The sequence below is a fragment of the Haliotis rubra genome, unplaced genomic scaffold (assembly GCF_003918875.1).
Source record: "Haliotis rubra isolate DU_JTF1 unplaced genomic scaffold, ASM391887v1 Scf845, whole genome shotgun sequence".
NCBI lineage: Eukaryota > Metazoa > Mollusca > Gastropoda > Lepetellida > Haliotidae > Haliotis > Haliotis rubra.
This window is the reverse complement of record NW_025767574.1, coordinates 379,234-402,665: the sequence shown is the minus strand read 5'-3', so window position 1 is coordinate 402,665 and position 23,432 is coordinate 379,234. Positions and strand designations below refer to the sequence as shown.

General features: G+C 38.3%; 1 protein-coding gene and 1 long non-coding RNA gene across 2 annotated transcripts; both read left to right on the top strand.

Moving 5' to 3' along the window:
• Positions 1 to 2,803: 2,803 nt before the first annotated feature.
• Positions 2,804 to 5,378, top strand: LOC124262574 (acid-sensing ion channel 1-like). The gene is made up of 4 exons (XM_046697072.1): positions 2,804 to 3,313; positions 4,318 to 4,501; positions 4,925 to 4,975; positions 5,323 to 5,378. The coding sequence occupies exons 1-4, from the start codon at positions 2,804 to 2,806 to the stop codon at positions 5,376 to 5,378; spliced, it is 801 nt and encodes a 266-aa protein (XP_046553028.1).
• Positions 5,379 to 5,657: 279 nt separating this feature from the next.
• LOC124262557 lies at positions 5,658 to 12,586 on the top strand. Its single transcript, XR_006894632.1, has 4 exons — positions 5,658 to 5,700; positions 6,401 to 6,492; positions 11,194 to 11,345; positions 12,506 to 12,586. It is a non-coding gene; the product is annotated as an uncharacterized LOC124262557 (long non-coding RNA).
• Positions 12,587 to 23,432: the final 10,846 nt, after the last annotated feature.

The window sequence follows — 23,432 nt, the reverse complement described above, 5'->3', positions numbered from 1 at the left end:
TCCTTGTTCATAAGCAAACTGTATCATGATATTTCTGATTCAGGTAAACATGGTGTGCAAATGTTTCCAGATATGATTGAGATTTTTATTCTCCCTTTTTGCCGATGATGTAATTTTAGTGTCAGATACTATCGTCGGCGTACAAAACCAACTGAATATTTTGGAACGTTATACAGATGAATGGAATTTATTTGTTAATTTTGAAAAAGCAAACATATCTATCTTTAGAAGAGGTGGGCCTGTCGCCTCTAAAAAAAAAAGGTTTTTGAATGGCAAAAAATTAGTGTTTTCAATGTGATGTCAGTGTCCCAGAATTTTGGAATTTTAACCCCGAAAATATATTTCAAATTGTTTGATGCACAAATCCAAACGATTATGCTTTATCGGTCTGAAATTTGAGGATTTCAACGTCATGAATGTCTAAAGAAACTACACCTCTTAGCATGTAAAAGATTTTTATATGTACCGCAAACAACACCAACTTGTATGGTTTATGGAGAATGCGATAGATATCCGATATATATAAATTCACAAATCAGATGTTTAAAATATTGGTTACAGATCCTTGGGATGCACGAACAAAGAATCCCAAAAACTAGCTTATAACATGCTTGTACATTTAGATGATAGGGGTAAGGCAACATGGGCGTCTCATATTAGAAATCTTTTATTTTCTCATGGCTTTGGATTTGTGTGGCTAAATCAAACAGCTGGTAATATCAATCTGTTAGCATGTATTATCAAGAATGGCATTCCTGTCTAGACAATATTTCAAGATATCAGTTGTATAGATCGCATAAGAGCTTAATTCAACCAGAACTATATCTATCTGTACTGACATCTAGAAATATCAGACGCACATTTGTCAATTTTCGATTGGGCTTGTTAGACTTATCAGTAAATAAAGGCAGACGATTTTCGATAGAGAGAAGTTTAAGGATGTGTCCATTATGTAACTCGGCTATAGAAGATGAAATTCACTTCGCTTTTGTATGCCCACATTATGCTGATTTAAGAACAAAATATATCCCAAATAATTCCTTATTAAAAATCCTTCAACTGCCTTTGTTTCCATTCTATCCTCCAAAAATGTAATACGTAATCTAGCGCTTTTTATAAAACATGCTGTTATCCTTAGAAGCAATATCAGATCTGAACTATAATTTCTTTTGTGAAATGTCTGTAACATGTGCTGTATATATACTTGTATTACTTGTATATGGGCCGGAGGCCTTAAGTACAATAAATATCTTTGACTTGACATGAGGGTATTAAGTGTCCCACTCCTCTGGCACCGCCTACCCAATTCGGCGTTCTATGACGTGGACTCGCACTATCCGCTGTTAATTTTACCATCGGGTCTTAGGTTGACACTGAGTTTAAAAAAGACCTCTGTCTAGCTAGAATTTGTCAGACACGTCGACGTCTATCAAGGAGGTGTAAAGTGAAAACTTGACCTAAGTTTGGACTTGTGTACCATTTACGTCTGTTGGCAATGTAATGATTTGAACATGGCGTCACATGTCACTGTCGAGGGTGGAAATGAGATACACAAAGAAGAATCTGACTCATACTTCGATATCTGTGTGAAAGTTGGCGGTTAAGTGATTCCTTTCTTGAACTTATATTTTGCAAAGCCTGGCATCCCACTGTTGTCCTGGGATCAGTCATGAATATTTTTGGTTTGTTGTTACCCTTTCCATCGGCGTGGTGGTGGCAATACCCTGTTACCTTAGGGAGATGGCGACCATAAGTGGAGCACTTGTGCTAAACCCCGTTCGTCTTTTGGTCAATAAAATATGTTTAAAACTAACAATATCCCGTTGGAGCAGTTATGTGTTAAGACAGTGTTGGGAAAAAGCTTACAAATAGTATTTGGGAAAGTGTGACGTGGTAGTAACAAGGAGCATGATGCAACGTAGTATTTTTAAAGCGAATGGTAGGATCCTTACTTTGGTAAGTATTGGTTGAAACATTGCTCCTGGAGGGGCAGCCATGTACAGAACACATGGGATGGATTGTGCATTAGTGCCATATGCAACTCATTTGTGGCACCCTTACTTTCACATTCACATGAATATAAAATATAAATAATTGATTACATATTCCGTTTGTTATGGACGTACAACAGTTGAATGATTAGGATTGAATCAATTCTATATTTAGATAGCCATACAAATGGTAATTTTTTATACTTTGTATAGTATGTAACGCCTTTAATTTTCATATTCAACAATAAAATGTTGAGCTATATTTATCTAGTCTTATGAAATATTTTGAAACATCTCCATTATAAGCAATACAAGGGCATTGGAGCGAAACAAATACACTTTACCGTATTCAGCAATGAGATGATTTGTGATACATATGGATCAAACAAAGTTAGGCCACTTCATAAGAAACAGGTTTCAGCTGGAACTATATTGTCTGTCGTTACAAACTAAGCACTGACGTTAGTATTGCACATTTCACGAAAAAGTGTAATGTCTCGGAACTGTTTGCATCATGAAGAAGGTACAACCTGAAATTTTGCTAAACAAAGTATATGTACTATGTTCTCAAGGGCTCGCTTCTTATCATTACAAACACTCGCGTCTGATTGCCTCTTTACAAAAGGGGTAATGTGGGACTCAGTCTGCAAATCCATTACCCACCTGGTCCACTGTGTCTAGTCAAATGCGAAACGCCAAAGCACCCGAAGAGCATGGATGAGAATCAATAATTCTACTGTGTTGTCTGTAAAAAGCAGTAAACCAGTATATATTTGTGTTTCAGAATATTATGGATATTGCTGCTTTTAACTATGACTGGAGTGAGTTTGAATTCGCTGACTGATCTTTACAAGAAGTACTACAGCTACAGCTTCATCACCAAGATTACAAGAGAACGCAAACAACAGATCAGGTTTCCTGCTATCACTATATGCACTCTGAGCAAGTTTGACATAAGCAAACAGAACCTAACTAACGCAGAGCTAGCCTATCTTCACAGCTCTGGGTACCTTGCACAAATGTCACCGCAAGTTGACTGGGACGGAGAGGAAGGGAGAGAGCTCGATAAACTCGATAATGTCAAATTCTGGGCTGGTGGGGCATATAAAAAAGAGGATATTTTTAAAGTCATATTCTTCAAAAATAACCGAATCATCACGGAAAGTCTGAACTACAGTCAGAAACAAGATCATCGCTGCTTCACCTTTAACGCTAACGCTGACATCAGTGCTCTTGAGTCTGAAGAAACCAAATTGACAATGTCTATTGACATCATGCAAGATACCTATCTGGAGGGAGCTGCATACGAGGCAGGGATACAGGTAATTATCAAAATAGGTAAAGATAATTCTGACAGGCACAGGCATGTGTCAAGGGTCTAAAAGCAAACTATTTATTCATAGTCTAAGACAAATGTAGTATAACAATCTCTGACATGTACAGACCAACATTCTGCCATTATTCCAGATAAAGTTACGTCAGACAAATCTGTTTTTCAGATCATCTGAACGTATTAGATTGCCCGACTGTGTGACTTGATTGATTTCTTGTACAACACACTCTGGCGATGTGGACCCTTTCTTATAAATGCACTGTCACTGGTTTGTCTCGCCCATTCTCAATTATTTACATTAGTAAACAACTAGGAAGGGATATTATCTCTGGGCAAAGAACATTAAAGACGGTTATTTATGACTTGCAGTTTGCACAGCTAAAACTGAAGCCATATTATGAAAACATAATGGAATGTATAATCGTTATGATGAGTGCACTCATAAACTTCCAATCTGGTGCCACAATGTCGTCTTCTTTTTGTTAAATCAGGTATATATCGATGAACCTGAAACAGCACCAAGCTACAGTGATCATTCATTGATTGGCGTATCAGTCGGGACGTCGACACGCATAGGGCTAACAAAGAAGATGGTAAGTTTGTGTCAAAACCAAAGTATATATTAAATTATGAGTCATGAGTTAAAATCGGTTTATAAGTACACACGATATTACCTCTAAATCAGTTAATTTCACCAGTATAAATAACGCTAAATAATTTGGTAAATTCCCAGCAAAGTGGTGGACAAAGCAATGGGACTGAAAAAGCTAGAAGCACAATGATGGCGAACTAGGATTCGAACCAGTGTTGGATGTTTGTGGCACCCGGAAGACACACAACCCTGTACAGTGAATTGCAGGGCCATAAATATCTTGGACACGTGTGTTGCATTGGAGCATACAATCTCATGCACCTCGAGTCCATCTTTGCCAAGAAATAACCTATATGTGCATACGATGTTGTCGAAATGCGTCTGTTGATACATGCCCTCAGATGAAGTACCTTCCAGACCCCTATAATACCCGCGGGACGGATTGTGTGGACACTCAAGCCTCGGACTTTGTCAACCCTCTGGAGTGGTTCAAGGTGTACAGCTTTGACGGGTGTCTTCTGGAGTGCTCCAATAAGGTTGCCATGGATGCCTGTAACTGCACCGCCGGATGGGAACCCCAGCAAGGTACCTTTCCCATTTTCAAAAGCAATGGACACTTCACATCCCAAGAAAGCAATAACACAGTTTCTGCCATTTGGATATATGTCTCAAAATTATGTGTAGTAAACAGGGATTAGTACAATTGTGTCCTGTTTATTTTTCATTTACTAAACTAAGGCAGTGTGCCTTTAATATCATAGACTACGAACATGGCTGTTTTCACTTAGGGCATTTCTTGAAACTATTTGGAATCCCTCCAAGCTGTTGGTGTAGCGTTTTACCTTTTCTCCCAATACACAAAAAACATCTTAGAAAATACAGAAAAGTTTCACGTCAGTTTAAGATAGTTCTTGAAGCTGTGGCATTTACACACATTTGAATAACTGAATTCGAGAATTTAGTTGCACACATGCTTTGTATTACATTGACTGGTGATGTATTTTTCAGCAAGAGTCATTCTGCGGCACTGCTCAGTGAAGGAAGTGAAAATATGTTACCGTAAGATCGTTTCCATTGCACTGAATATACAAACACGTATATACAGCATTGACATTTTCCATGGTACAAATTCATTGTTATTGTTGATTTCCCATGATAAAACCCCCAAAAATGTTGCATGTGTCTCGCAAGCGTGTGTCTATTAATCACTGTGACATACTGACGCTACAATGAAGTTGCGTTAGGATAAGGATATGGCTGCCATAAACAAACATGCAAAGGCTCCTTTTTCAAGCAACCGCTTTCTGAAATTTGGAAACGAGTAAGTTCTCCTGTTGAAAAAAGGAAGGGAGACTGCAGAAAGAATACTTGTAAACTGTATACAATTTTTGCCATATGTTTTGAAGAATGCAGGCTGATTAGTGTAAGAAGAACAGGGACAAGTGTCATGATGTATGTGTAATGTATAATGTATGCATATGATGTACGAACATCTTTCCACATGACACATAGTGACTAGTGAGGTCAACATATTTACTTACACAATAAAGGTGAAACACAACTTACTAACGCCATATCACTTAGGACCATACGGATTTGCTAATGCAAAACTCTTTGTGTTTAGATCAAGTACAGTGGGAAGCCAGGATGGGGAAGAGTTGTGCATGTCAGTACCCATGTGAAGAGACATCGTATGACATACAAGTATCATCCATGGTGCTGCCATCAAATGCCACGTTCGCAATTACTTTACAGAATGCGGCATATACCCCTGACAAGATAAGGTGAGACTAGATCTGCAGTGAAGCATTTCTTTAATGAATTAATATTCATCTTTAAAATTACTTATCGCGATGCCCAGATAAGTGATTGTGCAGACAATATGCATGAAACAGTCTCCAGGTACGATTACAATCATTACATCAAAGAACTAACAGAGATCGTTCATACAAGTATCATCCATGGTACTGCAGACAACATCCATCGCTTCTCGGATCTGCACTGATTTTCTATACCGTATTTCTTCTAATAAGCGCCCGGGCGCATATTTTTTCAACGGACTCCTAGACCCGGTGCTTATCGCGCTTATTCGGTGTACCGCAATTAATTGTTAGTAAGCGTTAGGGACCATTCCTTAATAAATCTATTTTGGGATCAAAGGAAAAGACATTTATGAAAAAACGTACCCGATGCTCATCAGAGACCCAGCGCTTATTTCTTAAACCACTGCTCTAACCCTGGCGCTCATAAGACGTCCGGCACACATTAGATACCCGGTGCGTATTGGAGGAAATACGGTTTCTTTAAACTTACTCAACAAGATGCATAGCAAATTGATAGCTAAGAAACAACAATGAAAACATGTCTCATTACGACTGCATTCTTTAAAACAAAGCATACGCCTTTAGGTTTTGTCACTGAATTCAGGATCGGAGCATGTTCTGTGGAACAATTCTTTACTCATGTTTTCCTTATATCATCCAGACAAAATTACCTGGTTCTACAAATCAGACTTGCCAGCATGGTAGTTGAAAGGACCGAGCACATACCAGAACTGGAGCTTAATGATATATTTGGTTTGTATCAAACTCTATCTTTGTGATGCGTTTCTTTGGGAAAGTGTTTTCAAGTTAGTTTGGACGCAGTAGCTTGCTGGGTAGAAACTGTGTTCTGCAGTCATGAACGTGATATATAATTTTTTCATATTGTTCAGTCCATGGTCCGACTCGTTAATTTTCCTTGGTTTGAGAGCACCGAATTCCTGCTCTTAACTTTATATGAAAAGATCAATTTAAACATTGCTCTCACGGTACCCTAACATTAAAAAACAACAACACATGTTCAAGTGGAAATATCAGTGGATCAGTCATCCGGGCGGTACTGCTCATTTTGATCAATTCATTTATCCTTTAAATGGATCAGGATATCACATTGTTCAACATTGTCATACTGATTTACGAAACTCGTGCCAGAATTCATGTGCTACCCTCACTCCCTACAGATCCGATCAAACGCACATAGAACCCAGTTTACTACCTGCCTCAGTATCTTTACGTTCCAAACATGAATATCTGCTTACATTAACCGAAATACTTAAAATCGCGTGTGGCGATAGACCGACAATTAGATACTTCAAAACAATCTATGGGAGACAAAAAAATGGCCTCATGTTTTACAAAATACAATTTTTATATAATAGTTTACTGGAAAGACTTAAAAGTGTGTTGTTGTCGTTGTCGTTGTTGTTGTTGTCGTTTTCGTTGTGGTTGTTGTTGTTGTTCGTGTGTTTAGTTTAGAAGAGAAAATTGTAAGATTCTCAGAATATATTCTGCATGTAAAATGACGCCTAAACGTACACATATGCACGCTTGAAATAGTTTTCCGTTCCTTTATATATGAGCATGAAGATAGAAATATCTTGGATACTTTGTTCAAAAAGAAATACTTTCTACAAATACTTAATGTCAGGCTGACATGATATTGTCTACTCGCTATCACGGTACCCTATAAATTATTAGGAACATATGTTCAAGTGGAAATATCACAACAGGGTGGGACTGCTCATGTTGATCAATAGACCGATCCAGTCCCGGCCGATAAGCCCCGCCCACTTCGTTTTTGACGTTAGGGGGGACAACCACTGGCAAATCACAATGGCGTCACCGCCGGAGAAACGTTACGTGATTGCGAACGTTATTGGTGAATTCTGCTTGTGATACTTTGGTATCCGTCGTTTGTGAATGTTATTTAAAGAGGCAAGTTATACGTATGTGATTTTTAATATATTTTAGCTGGCAGATTACAACTGGCGAGTGAAAATGAGTTACATGCCCGATGAAAAAGCGTCTCGACTAGCTGCTGAGACTGTAAGAAGCGTAATTTCTTTCGAATCAATTAATCTATCTGGCAATTATTCACCACCGTCACAGATATTAGCAGGGGAAGGATAACTGAATTTTGTTGTTTGGGTTTATAATTTTTGAAAACTCGTGAACACAACCACATGTTCATGTTGCAGATCGTTTCGGTATCTATAAAAAGATTATCAACACTGCGCGTGGCGCCTTTACTTATCCGTTGGCGTTGTTCAAATTTAGTTCAATAATCTGAAAACATGGGTTTCTATCTTTTAATGAATTAAGAGAATGGTAAATAAAAAGCAGAAAATATTTCCCGTCTACTACTTCATGCACCTTATTTGTCTGTACAATTAATGTAAACAAATCAATCACAGCATAATCTATTTGATCTTATTTGGAAATCTGGAAAAAGGTAATTGGGCTTGTAAACAATATGTTTCCATGGACGTATCTGGGCATACCCAGAAGCAAATATTCAACAGCTGATCTGCAGCAACTCCCAGTAAAGTTTCTCTCTTCAAAATCTGTACACCATGATAAAATGACACTGAATGTAAGGAAATCATTTTTTTAATCATCATTTCCATTTAATTTTTCTATATGTACTTTGTTGTGGAATCCTAATTTACATACAAACTTCCACAATACTGGACTTCATGAACTGCCAGCGTTTATGTACAGGTATGTCACAGCACCAGAACACAAAGAAGATCCAAGATACTGTCTGCACCTGTACACTAGATGACCCATCTTCCAGAAATAGGAAACATGTGATGCAAAATTTCGGAACAGAGAATACACAGTTATCCGAACAATTAACTAGCATTGAAATAGAATGTTACACAAAATACAAATGTAGATCTATTGTTTTTTCATCAGAGATGTTTAACTGCTAACTACTAGTGTAAATAAGGTGCAAAGAATATATCCTATGTTCAAAGCCTTCTGTCAATACAATTACATATTGACATTATTGCTTCTTAAGGAAACAATGATAATCTTTGTTTTATTAGATCTGAGACCATATCCCTAGAGGACATAACACTGATTTTGATCTATTTCCTTTTCTGAGATACTTACTGGTGTCATAACAATTATAATAAAGTTGATTCAAAATTTGGTAAAAGTCCTAAAAAAGGTTTAGGAAAACAGACATGAAAATGCCTTGAAGCGTTCACCTCCTACAAACCAGTGTGCAATTTAATATGAAGCTCATTTTGCAAATAACCATCAACAAACCTTGAACAATTTGTCCAAATCCACCATCTTAATAAACACTAGCTTTGGCTCAGTCTTCAAATATTAGTAACCTCCTAAAAAACTTATGATTTATCAGAAGAATTACATCAAATATGGGTTAAATATATGTTTTAATCTTTATTCCGTTACATGAAAAGTCACCTGAGATTTTTGTAAGTTATTCTGTTCCAGGACTGGATAATGCCTGACCAGGGTTTGACCAAAACGTAGCCTTTGCTTTTTCAAATTTTCTGGATGTTGAAATAACTTTAATGAGTTATGATACTAGCAATCACTTTCAGAATTATCTTTTTAGTAAATGTAGTATTTAAAAAAGCATCTAAAAGCAGGAGCCAAGAAACTAAGTTAATACCAAGTGATTGTCCTGCCATATGTATGGTGTTTGTTTGCCTAGTTCTGCCTTAAAATCTAAAAAATCTGATATGTCAATCAATTGAATAATTATTTATTATTGATTAGATTATTATTAATTTTATTACCCTTCCACGTTTACTAAAAACAGCAAGATTCTTAAAACATACCTTGCTATCATTTCCAGTGAATTAATCAAAATAACAGTTGTAATATTACTCCTAAAATGTACCATTATATGTGAATAATTTATGTGGTAACAAAACTTCAAATAATGTTCTCGTAATTAAGATATACACTTTATTTCACTCCGTCCAATACTCCAGAAAGTCACTATTCTTCTCACATAGTTTTCGTATTCGATCAACATGGAGGAAGGTCATTCAGTTCAAAGTCCCATGCAACTCTTTATAAAAAATCTGAAATATTTAAAGCATGGTTTTATAGGCACTCATATCAACTAATCTTGATACTTGGATATTGCATGATAGGCAACTGCTGACACTGACAATATTTCCGTTTGAATAAAAAATATTACTCCTCGAATATTTTGCTCTGTTAACAAGATACTGTAGGCCTTCAGATTGTGCTTATGAAACTTAAAACATCCTACAATGTGTGACAAATTGAAGACTATCTAAGAGCGAAGGGGACAATATCCGCCACATTGTTCTTTCATGTAACAAGTTTTGCTATTTCGGTTGACCCTAACCGAAATGAAGATTTGTGTACATCGTGTCACGGCTTTCTCGCCTGTCTCATTTGAGCTTTATGGCGTACCAACTCAATGCCTAGTAGTGACTAAAAACGTTAAGCAAAAACAATTTTGTAGTTACAAGAATTGTCCGTGTTTATAACACTTGCAAAGTCTTAAACTGCTATTTGTTGTCATCAATTGGTAATGATTTTGCACATGTGCAAAAGTGTGGAAATTCGTGCAAATTCTCATTAGCAGGCAGACGTAGGTTTCCTGAACGATGGTGCAGACATTTAACTGATCGTTAGGCCTATCGCGTTTCTTGATCCGCCTCCGTTTTTGTTGTCTTGGCCGTAATGGTTTTGTTAAGGTACACATCAAATCGCAGCAATATGTAATAAATATAGCGAGTGTAAATGGCATAATTCGAAGCACCGTTTGACCGTTTGACCCCGGAAATAAGTCTGACAAATCCACACAGCGCGCCCGGCCTGCTGATTGGCAAAAATTGACGCATGCGCCAGTTTTGATTGACAGACTGGATCGGTCTATTCATTTATCCTTTAAAATGACCAGGATATCACATTGTTCTACATTGTCATACTGATTTACGAAACTCGTGCCAGAATTCATGTGATACCCTCTCTCCCTACAGAACCCGTCAAAAGCACATATAACTATCTGCCTCAGTATCTACACGTACCAAACATGAATATCTGCTTACATTAACCGAAATATTTAAAATCGCGTGTGGCGATAGACCGACAATTAGATACTTCAAAACAATTTATAAGAGAGAAAAATTGGCCTCATGTTTTACAAAATACAATTTATATATAATAGTTTACTGGAAAGACTTAAAAGTGTGTAGTTGTTGTCGTTGTCGTTGTTGTTGTTGTTGAACGTTGTTGTTGTTCGTTTGTTTAGTTTCTTCTTCCAGGACAGAAAATTAAAAGACTCCCAAACGTGCACATATGCGCTCTTGAAATAGTTTTCTATTAAGTATATTCGAGCATGAAGATAGGAATGTCACTAACACTCTGTTGACACAGAAATACTAACTACGCATACTTAATGTCAAGCTGACGTGATATTATCTGCTTGTGCAGCCAATATTGGTGGCCAGATTGGACTGTTTCTTGGGGCCAGCATACTCACCATCGTCGAACTCTTCGAACTAGTGGCCGCATGTTTGCTGGCAAGCCTGACGACCCTTTGGGCCAGACGTAAACATGATGGTTGAGGAACAACATAGACCACGGTAATGTTTGACCTTTGAGGATTCTATTCTTAATAGCAAATCTATTTCATGTTCTCATTTGTTTTGTTTGAAGATTTCCTTTATTATATAAAACAACATTTTAAGGAAGTGTTTGTTAGACAGTGTAACATGATCAGTGCAGTTCTTTTAGGTCGAAAGTCAATTCAGGTTAAGTTGTTATGGACTGACTGTAAAACAAGACATAATCATTATCACAACATTAAAGTTTTCAACTTCATCATAAAGGATAGGTTTCTGACAAAGTCTTCAGTAGCCAGTCTCTGTACGCAGCTTGAACAAAAGTGAAATCACTCAGAGAATCAATTTAACATCTTACAAGGGCCAGTACTCATGTTAGGTAAAACCTCAATATTTATAGGTTTTTTTTGTAAGGTCAGTTCGATACAAGTTTCCTCCCAGTAGACTGACTGCGATAAATAGAGAAATAAGGGCATATTCAGTTCCATATAATGCTCTCACAATATTTAAGTTTTCCACTTCAGACATGACAAATCTTACTGTTCATTCACATGGCCAGTATTTCAATAAAATAACCATTTCAATGTTAAGCTAATGCGTTTGAAAGCCCTAACAAACCAACTTGATAAATGCTATATTCAGAACTCGTGCAAACTCGTGAATACAGCGAACAGTTTTGGAACATTTGTTGGAATGTGGACAATTGGCATTACTGAATATTGCAAAATATGCTGCTGATACATTGATTGCACCAAAAAAAAACTGCTGTCGAAGTAATTCATACCGTTTGTTGACCATCCGATGACAGAGAAAAGCCACTAACATAGCACTGACCATAAATTATCACAATTCTCTGTCAAGACTATGAAAGAAACATATTCAAAATACAAACATATACATTTAGATCGTAACAATCAGGACCGTTCATATTCCTTCAAAATGTGTGATAATTATTAAGCAATTCGTGAGTGGGTCGCTTCGATATAGATCGACCAGGAAAACGAATCTGTATCGAAACGTAGTACCAACGAAATAAAATAAGTTGTTATCCATAGGGTTTGTCAATATTGTACTTCTAAACTTCTAAAATGCCCCTCAAAGAAATTGTTAGCATTTTGTAATTTTGTCATACATTGTCATGCATTTAGATACAATCTTAATTGCTGCTTGCCTTGTTTCAGATTGCTCCAGTCTCGAGGAAGCTGATCCCTGCTGTGGTGAATTGTGGATATTCATGTTCCATTGAATACATACATATGTCGTTTTTTGAAATAATAACGAGGCTTTGTGTTGTGTTAACTTTCCTTCGGGAAGTAAAAGTTTAACGCTTCACTGCGTCCATCTAAACATTGTAAAATATGGCTTCCAAACACAGCCTTGACAAAGATGTATGTTGTCAGAGATAAGCCTTAAACACATCACTGACATGAAATGTGTAAATTATTTGTAGGTTCAAGCATGAGTTAGAAGAACTAAACGTCGGATCCCATCGTATGATATAATCCCCACCCACCAGCAACACGTACCTCGACTACCTGGAAAATACATTTAGTTCATTCACTCACTTTAAAAGGAAGCACTGTGGAGCCCTGTTGTGCCATGTTAGAGAAACGCCGTCGCCACAGAATGATCAGTTTCATCTGCATCAAATGTTTTCAGGAAAGAATGTGTGTCTTCTCTTTTCACAAAATCACATTTCAAGGCAATAATAACAACTTGTAATAACAGATATTCATAAAGCTTAAGCACGTATCCTGCTCCTCTGATGGTATCCTTTTGTAATGTACAGGGTAATCGATAATAATTACAATATATAGATATCTTTACTACTTATGACGTATTTTGGGTATACTAATTCCCGCGGTATCAGTTACACTGTCCATGTAGTGTTGTTCCGTGCCAGTGCACTGCAACATATAGTTTACCGTGATCTTTAGATTACGAGAGCTCATACCGTTGGAATTAGTATGTAAAACAGATCCAAGCCTTCTCTTCACCTCGTTCCATCAGTCTACCTGATGTGGCGTAATGTATGTAGCGACTTTGGTGTTGACTTGTGCTGCCTCAGGTAAGCTACGTCTCGGCATGGGCGCCGCCATGTTGTGACGTCATAGCGAGGTGTTTTAGAAGGTTTCGTATCTAGGATTTTACGTCACAATAGAAATAACGGAGATGAGAGATTCTTCGATTAACGGTTGAGAGAGACCGACGAATCACTGAGGGTTGGATGGTTGCATCTCCATCGTAGGGAAGAAAACCATGAATAACCTGTAAGTTTACACCCGGCTTGCCGGAGGCACTCTACTCGATGAAGCGCATGTAAACTACTGTTGTAACTATATGTAATTGTACTGTACCTTATAACTTGTAGAGTAACGCTTTGGGCGGTGTGATTGCATATTGTCTTTACTGTTAGAAGTTTGCTATTGTTTATAATAAATTTGCTGTTGGTAACTTTTATGACTTGTGAAATCATTTACTAGTTAAAACTGTTGTGTTGCCGTGGCTGGAAGAGAGTGATCCACATACCCACATTGTCGTAGTAAATACCTCTCCAGCCACCCCGTCGACCGTTACACTTTACTTGCAAAGCCAAGTAAAGTGTTTACCGGAAGAAACACAAATATGTAACACGTCAGAGATGGGAACTGCAGCATACATCCGTTGCGTCACTGCTGCGTCAAACTTGGAAATGTACTCCAAATGTATGGTGATGTTGCCTTTGTTTACCGGAAGAAACACAAATATGTAACACGTCAGAGATGGGAACTGCAGCATACATCCGTTGCGTCACTGCTGCGTCAAACTTGGAAATGTACTCCAAATGTATGGTGATGTTGCCTTTGTTTGGTTGATTGGTTTATTGGTTGATTGTTCTTTCTTTTTTTTTTGCATTGCTTTAACTTTTAAATATCATCGAAATGAAACATCACGGATATCATAGGTTGTTTTAGTTGTAGGCGTACGTCTGGTGATCAAGGGTAGTTGCAAGAAAAGAATCCGGATCATTATATTCAAAGTTTTCTTACTTTGAAAGAGGAAAACAAATATACTTATTCTCTAAGCTGTGTGCTAAGTTTCTTTATGCTTGAATCACTTGGGTTACAATGTGCCTGGACATTTGATCATGAAAAGGACAACCATGTTTCATTATGAATGAAGATTTAAATGTATCCTTCAAGACCTCACACATTCACCCTAAATTAATGCTATCTAAAGATTTCTAAATCTTCCCCAGAAAACATTAAACAGAACAGTCTAGTGATCATCTTTGATATATTCTATAAGAGACAGTTTAAATGAGCAGTAAACCTTTAGAATAGAAACTAATTAATTCCTCTCTGCCTTAAATGTACATATAACTGTGGTTACCGAGATTCCCTTTGGTGTTTTGCCTGCTCACAAACCAGGTGGCAATACAATCGATGATTTGATCATCAGCATGATGTAATAACCAGCAGCGGTATCGTTTTCATAGTATATATTGTTGGTTGGTTGTTTATTCCAGTTATATGGCGTCGGTTTGTAAAAAATCGAATCTGGACCACACAATCCAGTGATCAACAGCATGAGCATCGGCCTGAGATACGATGACATGTGTCAACCAAGTCAGCGAATCTGACCACCCGATCTCGTTAGTCCTTCTTATGAAAAGCATGGGTTGTTGAAGATCGATTTTAACCTTTATCTATACGGGTAGTAGATATTGTCAGTATGAAACAAACTAATGAACAGAATTAACCAACACTGTGTTATATTACCTCACCGAGGGCAAATGTCAACAAAAATGAACGTACTTGATACCAAGTACAAAAATAATCATTTAAAAACATCAGAAAAAATATGACCATTTCATGAGGGCACTGTAGTTTTCCAACAGAATTAGTGTTTAGTGTTCTTCGCTGCATTCGATATTTACACAGACACACACACACACACGGACACACACAATTTTATCAAAAGAGGACGTTAAGGTAACCGGTATATACACTTATCCAACCAATACTGATGGACCAACATTATTCATTTTACATCAATATTCTAATGTGTGGAGGTCATCATGCGAGTGTGGATCGTAAATATCTTGCATTAGGAAAACACTTTGTGTTTTGAGAGCCTTGGCGTACCTATTACTGCACCGGACTGTTCTATTGGTTTGCAATGATCACAATCAAACAAATCCAAAGATTCTACACATTATTACGTTCTGAAACGTTTTATTAAAATACAGTTCTTATTATTAAATAATTAACTTCATAGATGTTTGCAGTAAATGTGTATTTCCTGACCAAACTGTAAAGGTCTGTAACATATGAAGTACCGTTGAAAAGAGTAAGTGAGTGAGTTTAGTTTTACGCCGCACTCCGCAATATTCCAGCTATATGGCGGCGGTCTGCAAATAATCGAGTCTGGACCATACAATCCAGTGATCAACAGCATGAGCATCGAGCGCAATTGGGAACTGATGACATCTGTCAACCAAGTCAGCGAGTCTGACCACCCGATCCCGGTAGTCGCCTCTTACGACAAGCATGGGTTACTGAAGGTACATTCTAACCCTGACCTTCACGAGGAGACAAGCATGGGTTACTGAAGGTTCATTCTAACCCGGACTTTCACGGGGAGATAAGCATGGGTTACTGAAGGTTCATTCTAACCCGGACCTTCACGGGGAGACAAGCATGGGTTACTGAAGGTTCATTCTAACCCGGACCTTCACGGGGAGACAAGCATGGGTTATGAAGGTTAACTGAAGCATGGGTTACTCATTCTAACCCTGACCCGGACCTTCACACAAGCATGGGTTACTGGGTTGACAAGCATGGGTTACAAGAATGGGTTACTGAAGGTTCATTCTAACCCGGACCTTCACGGGGAGACAAGCATGGGTTACTGAAGGTTCATTCTAACCCTGACCTTCACGGGGTGACAAGCATGGGTTACTGAAGGTACATTCTAACCCGGACCTTCACGGGGAGACAAGCATGGGTTACTGAAGGTTCATTCTAACGGGGAGACAAGCATGGGTTACTGAAGGTTCATTCTAACCCGGACCTTCACGGGGAGACAAGCATGGGTTACTGAAGGTTCATTCTAACCCGGACCTTCAAGGGGAGACAAGCATGGGTTACTGAAGGTACATTCTAACCCGGACCTTCACGGGGAGACAAACATGGGTTACTGAAGGTTCATTCTAACCCGGACCTTCACGGGCAACCGTTAATAAGAGAGACCAGGATTTCAACAAACTGCACAAATGCCTAGCAACTGTAAAAACATCGATCAATTGGGCAGCTGTAACATGCACTCAGACAAGTTCCGAGAAAGCAAATTAAACATATCGGATGATCTTTTTAAATCACATCAAATATAACATATGAGAGGTGGAACAAAAGCTCGTGTTAACAATTTACAGTTCAATTGTAAATCTGTTTGACTGAGATGAATATTACACAGATAATACAATTCGTCACACACTGTGTAAATAAATATATTTACTCAGAGGCTAATATAACAGCTCTGGCACTGTTGACCATTAAACAATTATGATATTGTATTACTTCATCAAACAACAGGGCGTCTGGGGTGATTTCATCGATGATACTCTGAAAATATGACATGTCAATCTTTTCTAGACTACACAGCAAGCATTGATCATATTCTTTGAATGCGGCGTTGTCCCCACTGGCAGGATGAAGGTGGAGCCCGTGGTCCCTCTTAAGGATAGTGTGACATTGCGGGAAGAAGTCATATCTCAGTGGCAGGACTTATGGCGAGACTTCCTGCAAAATACCAGCCTCCATGGCAGTAAGAATATCCATTGTCACAAGCGTCATAAAATTGTCAATTGAGTCCCGTCATTTGGGGTAGTTTGTGTTTCTTGATCGAGATATCCTTATGGAAATGAATAAATGTTTTGTTTTGATGTTGCTTGACGCTGCACTCTGCAATATTCCAGCTATACTGCAGCAGCCTGTAAATAATCGTGTCTGGACCAGAAAATCCAGTGCTTCACAGCACCAGCAGCGATCTAAGCTGGGATATGATGACTTGTTTCAACCAAGTCAGCAAGCCTGACCATCCGATCCCGTTAGTCGCTTCTTACGACAAGCATGGGTTTGCTGAGATCAATTCTAACCCGGATCATTAACGGTGTGAATAAATAAAGTATACTCTTCCAAAAAGAAATGCATAGGTCAAAAATAAGGATATGTATTAAACGTATTTAAGTGTACATAAGTCGATGAAGCTTGAACATAGATGAAGGGAATTCGACACACGGATGAAAATATGTATTGTTGCAATTGTCAGTATTAACTCAGTTCACTGTACATATGTGGACACAAGGGGCGTTCAGGTCAGTACTTGGTGACACCACCCCTTGTTGCTGGCGTATTTTTCCACACGCTTAAAGATGACAAAGAAAGAGGTACGTTTGTGTCGGGAATATTCAGACGCCTGTTAAATTGTAGATACCCTAAACCCCTAAATAAACAGGTGTCCTCCTACATACCAAGAAAGAATATTGGTTGCGTGGGGATTTCAAGTTCAAAACTATTTTTTAGCAACCTATGCTTATCGACTGTTCAGTCCTCGGTGGTCACCAATGATTTAACAGACCTCTCATTTGCACGGATTGTGTTGATACTAAGTCTCGGACGCGTGTCGCATAAGAGCACACAATCCCGTGCATCTCGAGTCCAACTTTGCCAACAAAAAACATGTATGGGCTTGTGATGTTGTTGAATTGCGGTTCTCATCATATGTCTACAGATGAAATACCTTCCGCACCCATATAATTCCCGCGGGACGGACTGTGTGGACACGAAAGCCTCGCACTTTGTCAACCCCCTGGAATGGTTCAAGGTGTACAGCTTTGACGGGTGTCTTCAGGAGTGCTCCAATAAGGCTGCCATGGATGCCTGTAACTGCACCGCAGGATGGGAACCTCGTCAAGGTACTTATATGTTTTCATTTTCACAACAAAGGACAAGTAACGTTCAATGATAACAATAACGTATTTGATACCGTTGGATGGGAACCTCGATTAGGTGTCGCTATTCATATTTCAATTTATTCTGGTTCTTTTTTAGATACAAATAAAAGTGACTCATTTTGAGCATTTCTCAAAACCTGAATACATGACGCTTTTATGGATAACAATGTCTGTTTATTCTAAATACGACGTTCCAGAGCTAGTTCTTTCTCCTTCATCAGGTGATAAATATTGAAGGAGCAAGAATTAGCTCTGAAACGTCGTATGAATAATAATAAGTTCTTATCCAAAAAACTTGTCATGTATTCATGTTCGTCCAACTTCTAAATGCCTTTCAAGAACTTTGTAAAAAGTATAACTGGAACAAGTTATAGATAAACGGGTGTCTGTTTTTTCTATCCTGTTTCCTATCAGTATCAGTAATCATAATAGCAATAGCAAATATGATACAAACACAGCTCATCTCTGAAATTATGGCCTTTAAACTCACTGGAGCAGAGGCATTTGTGTTAAATTGATTGGCGATACCTATTCCAGCCAGGGTCGGTCTGCGGCACTGCTCTGTAAAGGAACTCCACACGTGTTACCGTCCAAAAAGCAGTAAGTTTATTTCTATGGCACGTATGTTACAACCAAATAGTACCTTTGGTTATTAAATGTCCATGGCTGTATTTCTAATTTTGCATTGTGTTTGTGGTTCTTGTAAAATGACCTTGTGTCCAGTATCCACTTTCGGAAACCTTAAGTTTTATTGAGGGTTTTAGTTGGAAATGTTCGAAATGTACCAACACAATGCCTCTAGTAATTTTGAAGGCTGTTTTGAACATAGCTAGCCCTGACGTGCCGTTTATTGCAATATCAGGTTTATCTGTGTCAGGAACTGTCTTTGCAAACGTGTCCCTGCAATTTATTTGATGACCTCTTGATTCAATGTAAAATTACATAATGATATTGAGATACCGCCATATGAAACCATGTATATATTTGATCATGTAAAACTCTCTCTATATATATTTAGATCAAGTACAATTGAAAGCCAGAATGGGGAAGAATTGTGCATGTCGGTACCCATGTGAAGAGACATCGTATGACATACAAGTGTCATCCCTGGCGCTGCCATCAAATGTCACGTTCCTCTCTAATCTACTGCAAGCAGCATATACCCGTGAAATGATGAGGTGAGAACAGATCTATAGTGAAGCAGCTCTTTGATAAGTTAATATTTCATCTTCGAAATTACTAATCGCAATGCAGCGAGAATTGAATGTATAGTAAATATGTATGAAAGAGTTTCCACTGATACACGTTACATCATTTAACATTTAATTTAAGAATGTGTACAAACGGTGTGGACAAAATATAACGACAACTTCCATAAAGAATGTAAATGTGGACTCTGCAGCATGAATTGAGCTATATAACAAGCATGTGTGTAATCACTTGCTATTAGTTAGTAGTGGTACCAGGTCTTAGCATGTCCCAGCGGTGGCCTCTTTCAAACACACCGGTAAAGGCGTTTACCTGATATCACACGACGACGTGTGGAAAAGTAAAAAAGAGAAATGCATCGGACATTATTTTTTACTCTCTTGCTTCAATTTTGGAAATATCAGACCATCTATGAATTGAGCCTTTTACTAGGGCATCTAATGTTCTAACAATAATCGAAAAACCTTGAAATCAGCGCTCAGGCCATAAACATTTTGGTCATGTTTTTTTTTTATTCAGACAAAATATCCTGATTGTACAGATAAGGTTATCCAACATGGTAGTTCACAGGGCGGAACACAAGCCGGACTTGGAGCTGGGTGATATATTTGGTCTGTATGAACTTTATGCATTTATGTGATTACTCAAAGTTTGATTTGGAGAAAGTATATATTATATAAGAGAATATCCAACAAATATAGATTGAACTATGGTGGTGTCTGGTCCTGTGCAAAGAGCTCAGGTCACAAATCAGTTGAAGTTAAGCAACGTTGAACGCGGACAGTCATTGTATAGGTAACTGTTTGGGGCAGCTTGACTCCTGAGAGTTTCTAAGACTTCAGTCCTGCCCCACAACGAACCACATGTGGTCTCAACTTGGACAAGTGAGTTTGATCAAAATCGCTTCTGATCACCCAGCAGAAAATGGGTACCCTGTGGAATAAGCCATGAGACTATCAACCTTCTAGCGACCGACGGGCGGCTTGGGTTATCCATGGTAATTATAATCAGATTGTGCGCTTTGAACAGGATATGAAGCCTGGAAAGCCGCATCATAAATATTATCATTATTAACTATCCTCGTACTGGGAGCTGAATGTGACGAAGGGACAGGTTGATGGAGTCGTGATGTGTTTGACACCCTATATCTGTATGTGATCAGCGAGCAAAATAGATATTCCATCTGATGATTGCAACATCTGAATTTACTTATGCCTAGGTATACTAAGAGTCAAACATGTCTTTTGACGATCGCTGTATCGGGCATAGTGGAAACTGGGTCAACACAGCGTCACGTTGCAAACGTCTTTAGTGTCAGCCAAAGGCATCGATGCCAGACGTTAGGATCAGTTGCCCATCAACTAGCTGGTGGTCGACAGTGCTACACCTCGGAGAGACAGGTTTCTCCTGGCTGCAGCAAGACGTCATCACTTTGAGGTCACTTTGAGCGATCTTCAATAACTTGTGTACAGTTAAAATACTGTTCAACGAAATGTCCAATTCATTCACTCGCTCACTAACGATTGTTTTAGTTCATAGTTAAAGCGATGCTCGAAATATTCCAAATCTTCAGTAGGTAGAGAATCAGCCATTTCATTTTCGGTTGAGGCCTATGAGCATATGACATTGAAAAGATATCCTACCTCAGATAAGAAATAACACCATTGACTACTCACTGGTTGTCCTGATAAGAAAAGTGAATTAGTGAATATGGTTTTACGCCGCTTTTAGCAATATTCAAGCAATATCACGGCGGAGAAATGGGCAGAAATGGGCTTCACACATTGAACCCATGTGGGGAATCGAACCCTGGTCTTCGGCGTGACGAGCGGACGCTTTAATCACTAGGCTATTCCACCTCCATGATAAAAATAAATTTCATAGGAGACGTTGGTATGTCTCAAAGCACTGTCTGTTAGAAGAAAAGTTAGAAGCATGTGCCGAGAATGGTAATTTGAGGAAGAAGATGTTACCAGGTTTGATTCACCGTTGCTTCTTGGCTGTAAGTGATGGAAATGTTATTGGCACTGTAAATTCTAGGTCATGACGGGATATAACAAGCTCACATAGACAAGCTACTGCAGCATAGACATTGTGGTGTTTTTTCCCTGTCGGAAACATTCTCGTTTCACTATACTGATAAACGTCAACCTGACGTCTCCTTGTGTACCTTTGCAGCAAGAGTTGGTGGCCAGATTGGGCTGTTCCTTGGGGCAAGTATACTCACCACCGTAGAACTGCTGGAACTATTGGCCGCATGTTTGCTGGCAAGCTTGACGTCACTGTGGGCCAGACATAAACCTACAGGTTGAAGAACACAATGGACCCTGGTAACCCAGATAGATCACTCATTTTTATTATCATTCCCTAAATAATGTACTAATGATATGTTTTCACCTCTCAGTGTTCGAAGTGTTTGTATGACTTTCATAAGTTTTCCATCATAAGGGATAAATATTTCAATGTAAAAACTGTTAAGGATCTTTTTCGTTATGTTAATTACCATTTTATTATCGAATTTTTCAAAGAAATGGAACTCATAGATGAATTTTGATTCATATGTTTTGTGGATTAATGCATTTTAGTATTGGTGATTTAAATTAGAAAGTGAATTTGTGAGTGGCTGTTCCTTCGAAGGGGGTTTACGTAGGGTAAAAATATTGTAAAAAAATATTACAAGAAAATTTAAGTCTACCAGGTTTTTAATCGTAGTATTTTTGTCATTTTAATGTATGGCTAAATCTCAGCATAAACGCCAATGGCTGAAGGGATGGTGTAAATCAAGCTAAGGTCCATGCAGGTTGCAAAAAGTAATGTAAGTCCCGATGGACCCTAGTATGGTGATCTAGAATAAAGAATCTGTTTTAGTCACGGTATGGCTGATATATTGCCGATGTCACTTTAAACTCACTCACTCATAAGTTTTCTAAATGATTTTTCACCATAAAAGAAAAACATTTCATTGTGTTTGTTTGTTGTTAAACGCCGCACCCAGCAATATTCCAGCTGTTTGGCCGCGGTCTGTAAATAATCGATTCTGGACCACACAATCCTTTCATCAACTGCATGAACATCGATCTACGCCATTGGGATTCGATGACATGTGTCAACCAAGTGAGCGAGTCTGGCCACCCGATGCCGTCAGTCGCCTCTTACGATAAACATTGTTTGTTGAAGATTAATTCTAACCTAGATCTTCAAGGGTCAAAACCATTTCAGAGACATATTTATCCAACAATGTAACCCTTTAGTTCCGGACATTTTCTATTTCTCTCAGAACGATATGTATTGTATTTGCATGCATTGTTTTCAACAGAAATCGTTTCTCTTTGCAATATATATTGGTTTGCATTTGTTCCAGACTGTCCACTGACTTTTGTTCCCCTGATGTCTGCAGTCAGCTGTGGACGACAAGTTCATATCCCTCGTTCCATGGAATATATTTCTTAAAATGGACATGTGGCCTTTTTGTGGTTCTTTCTCGTGGACTTCACGTGTGTCGCTTTGATAACTTTGTCCCTGTGTATACGACGGGTCAGAGGCATTCTGTTTCAAAGTGGTGTAATCTGTTACAGGACATTTGCAACCATTTCTAATATGAAAAAAAACCCAAAGCAACACAACGGGAATATCTCTGTAAACCATAAACGTAACGTTTATTTTTCTGGTCTGGTTGTTCTTTAAGAGTCAAATATTATCAATACATAACAATAAAACACGTGAATAGAATACATGTATATGTTTTCAAGTGTGTGCAAGAACTGATATCCTTTTTAGAGGGGAAGCAGGTAGTGGCATACACGGACACACGCACAGAGAGTATGTATTCTGGAGTGGTATCCATGTTATGTTTTGATGCATATGCTGATATCAGAGTGTAGCCAAAAGATACGTCAGAAAGA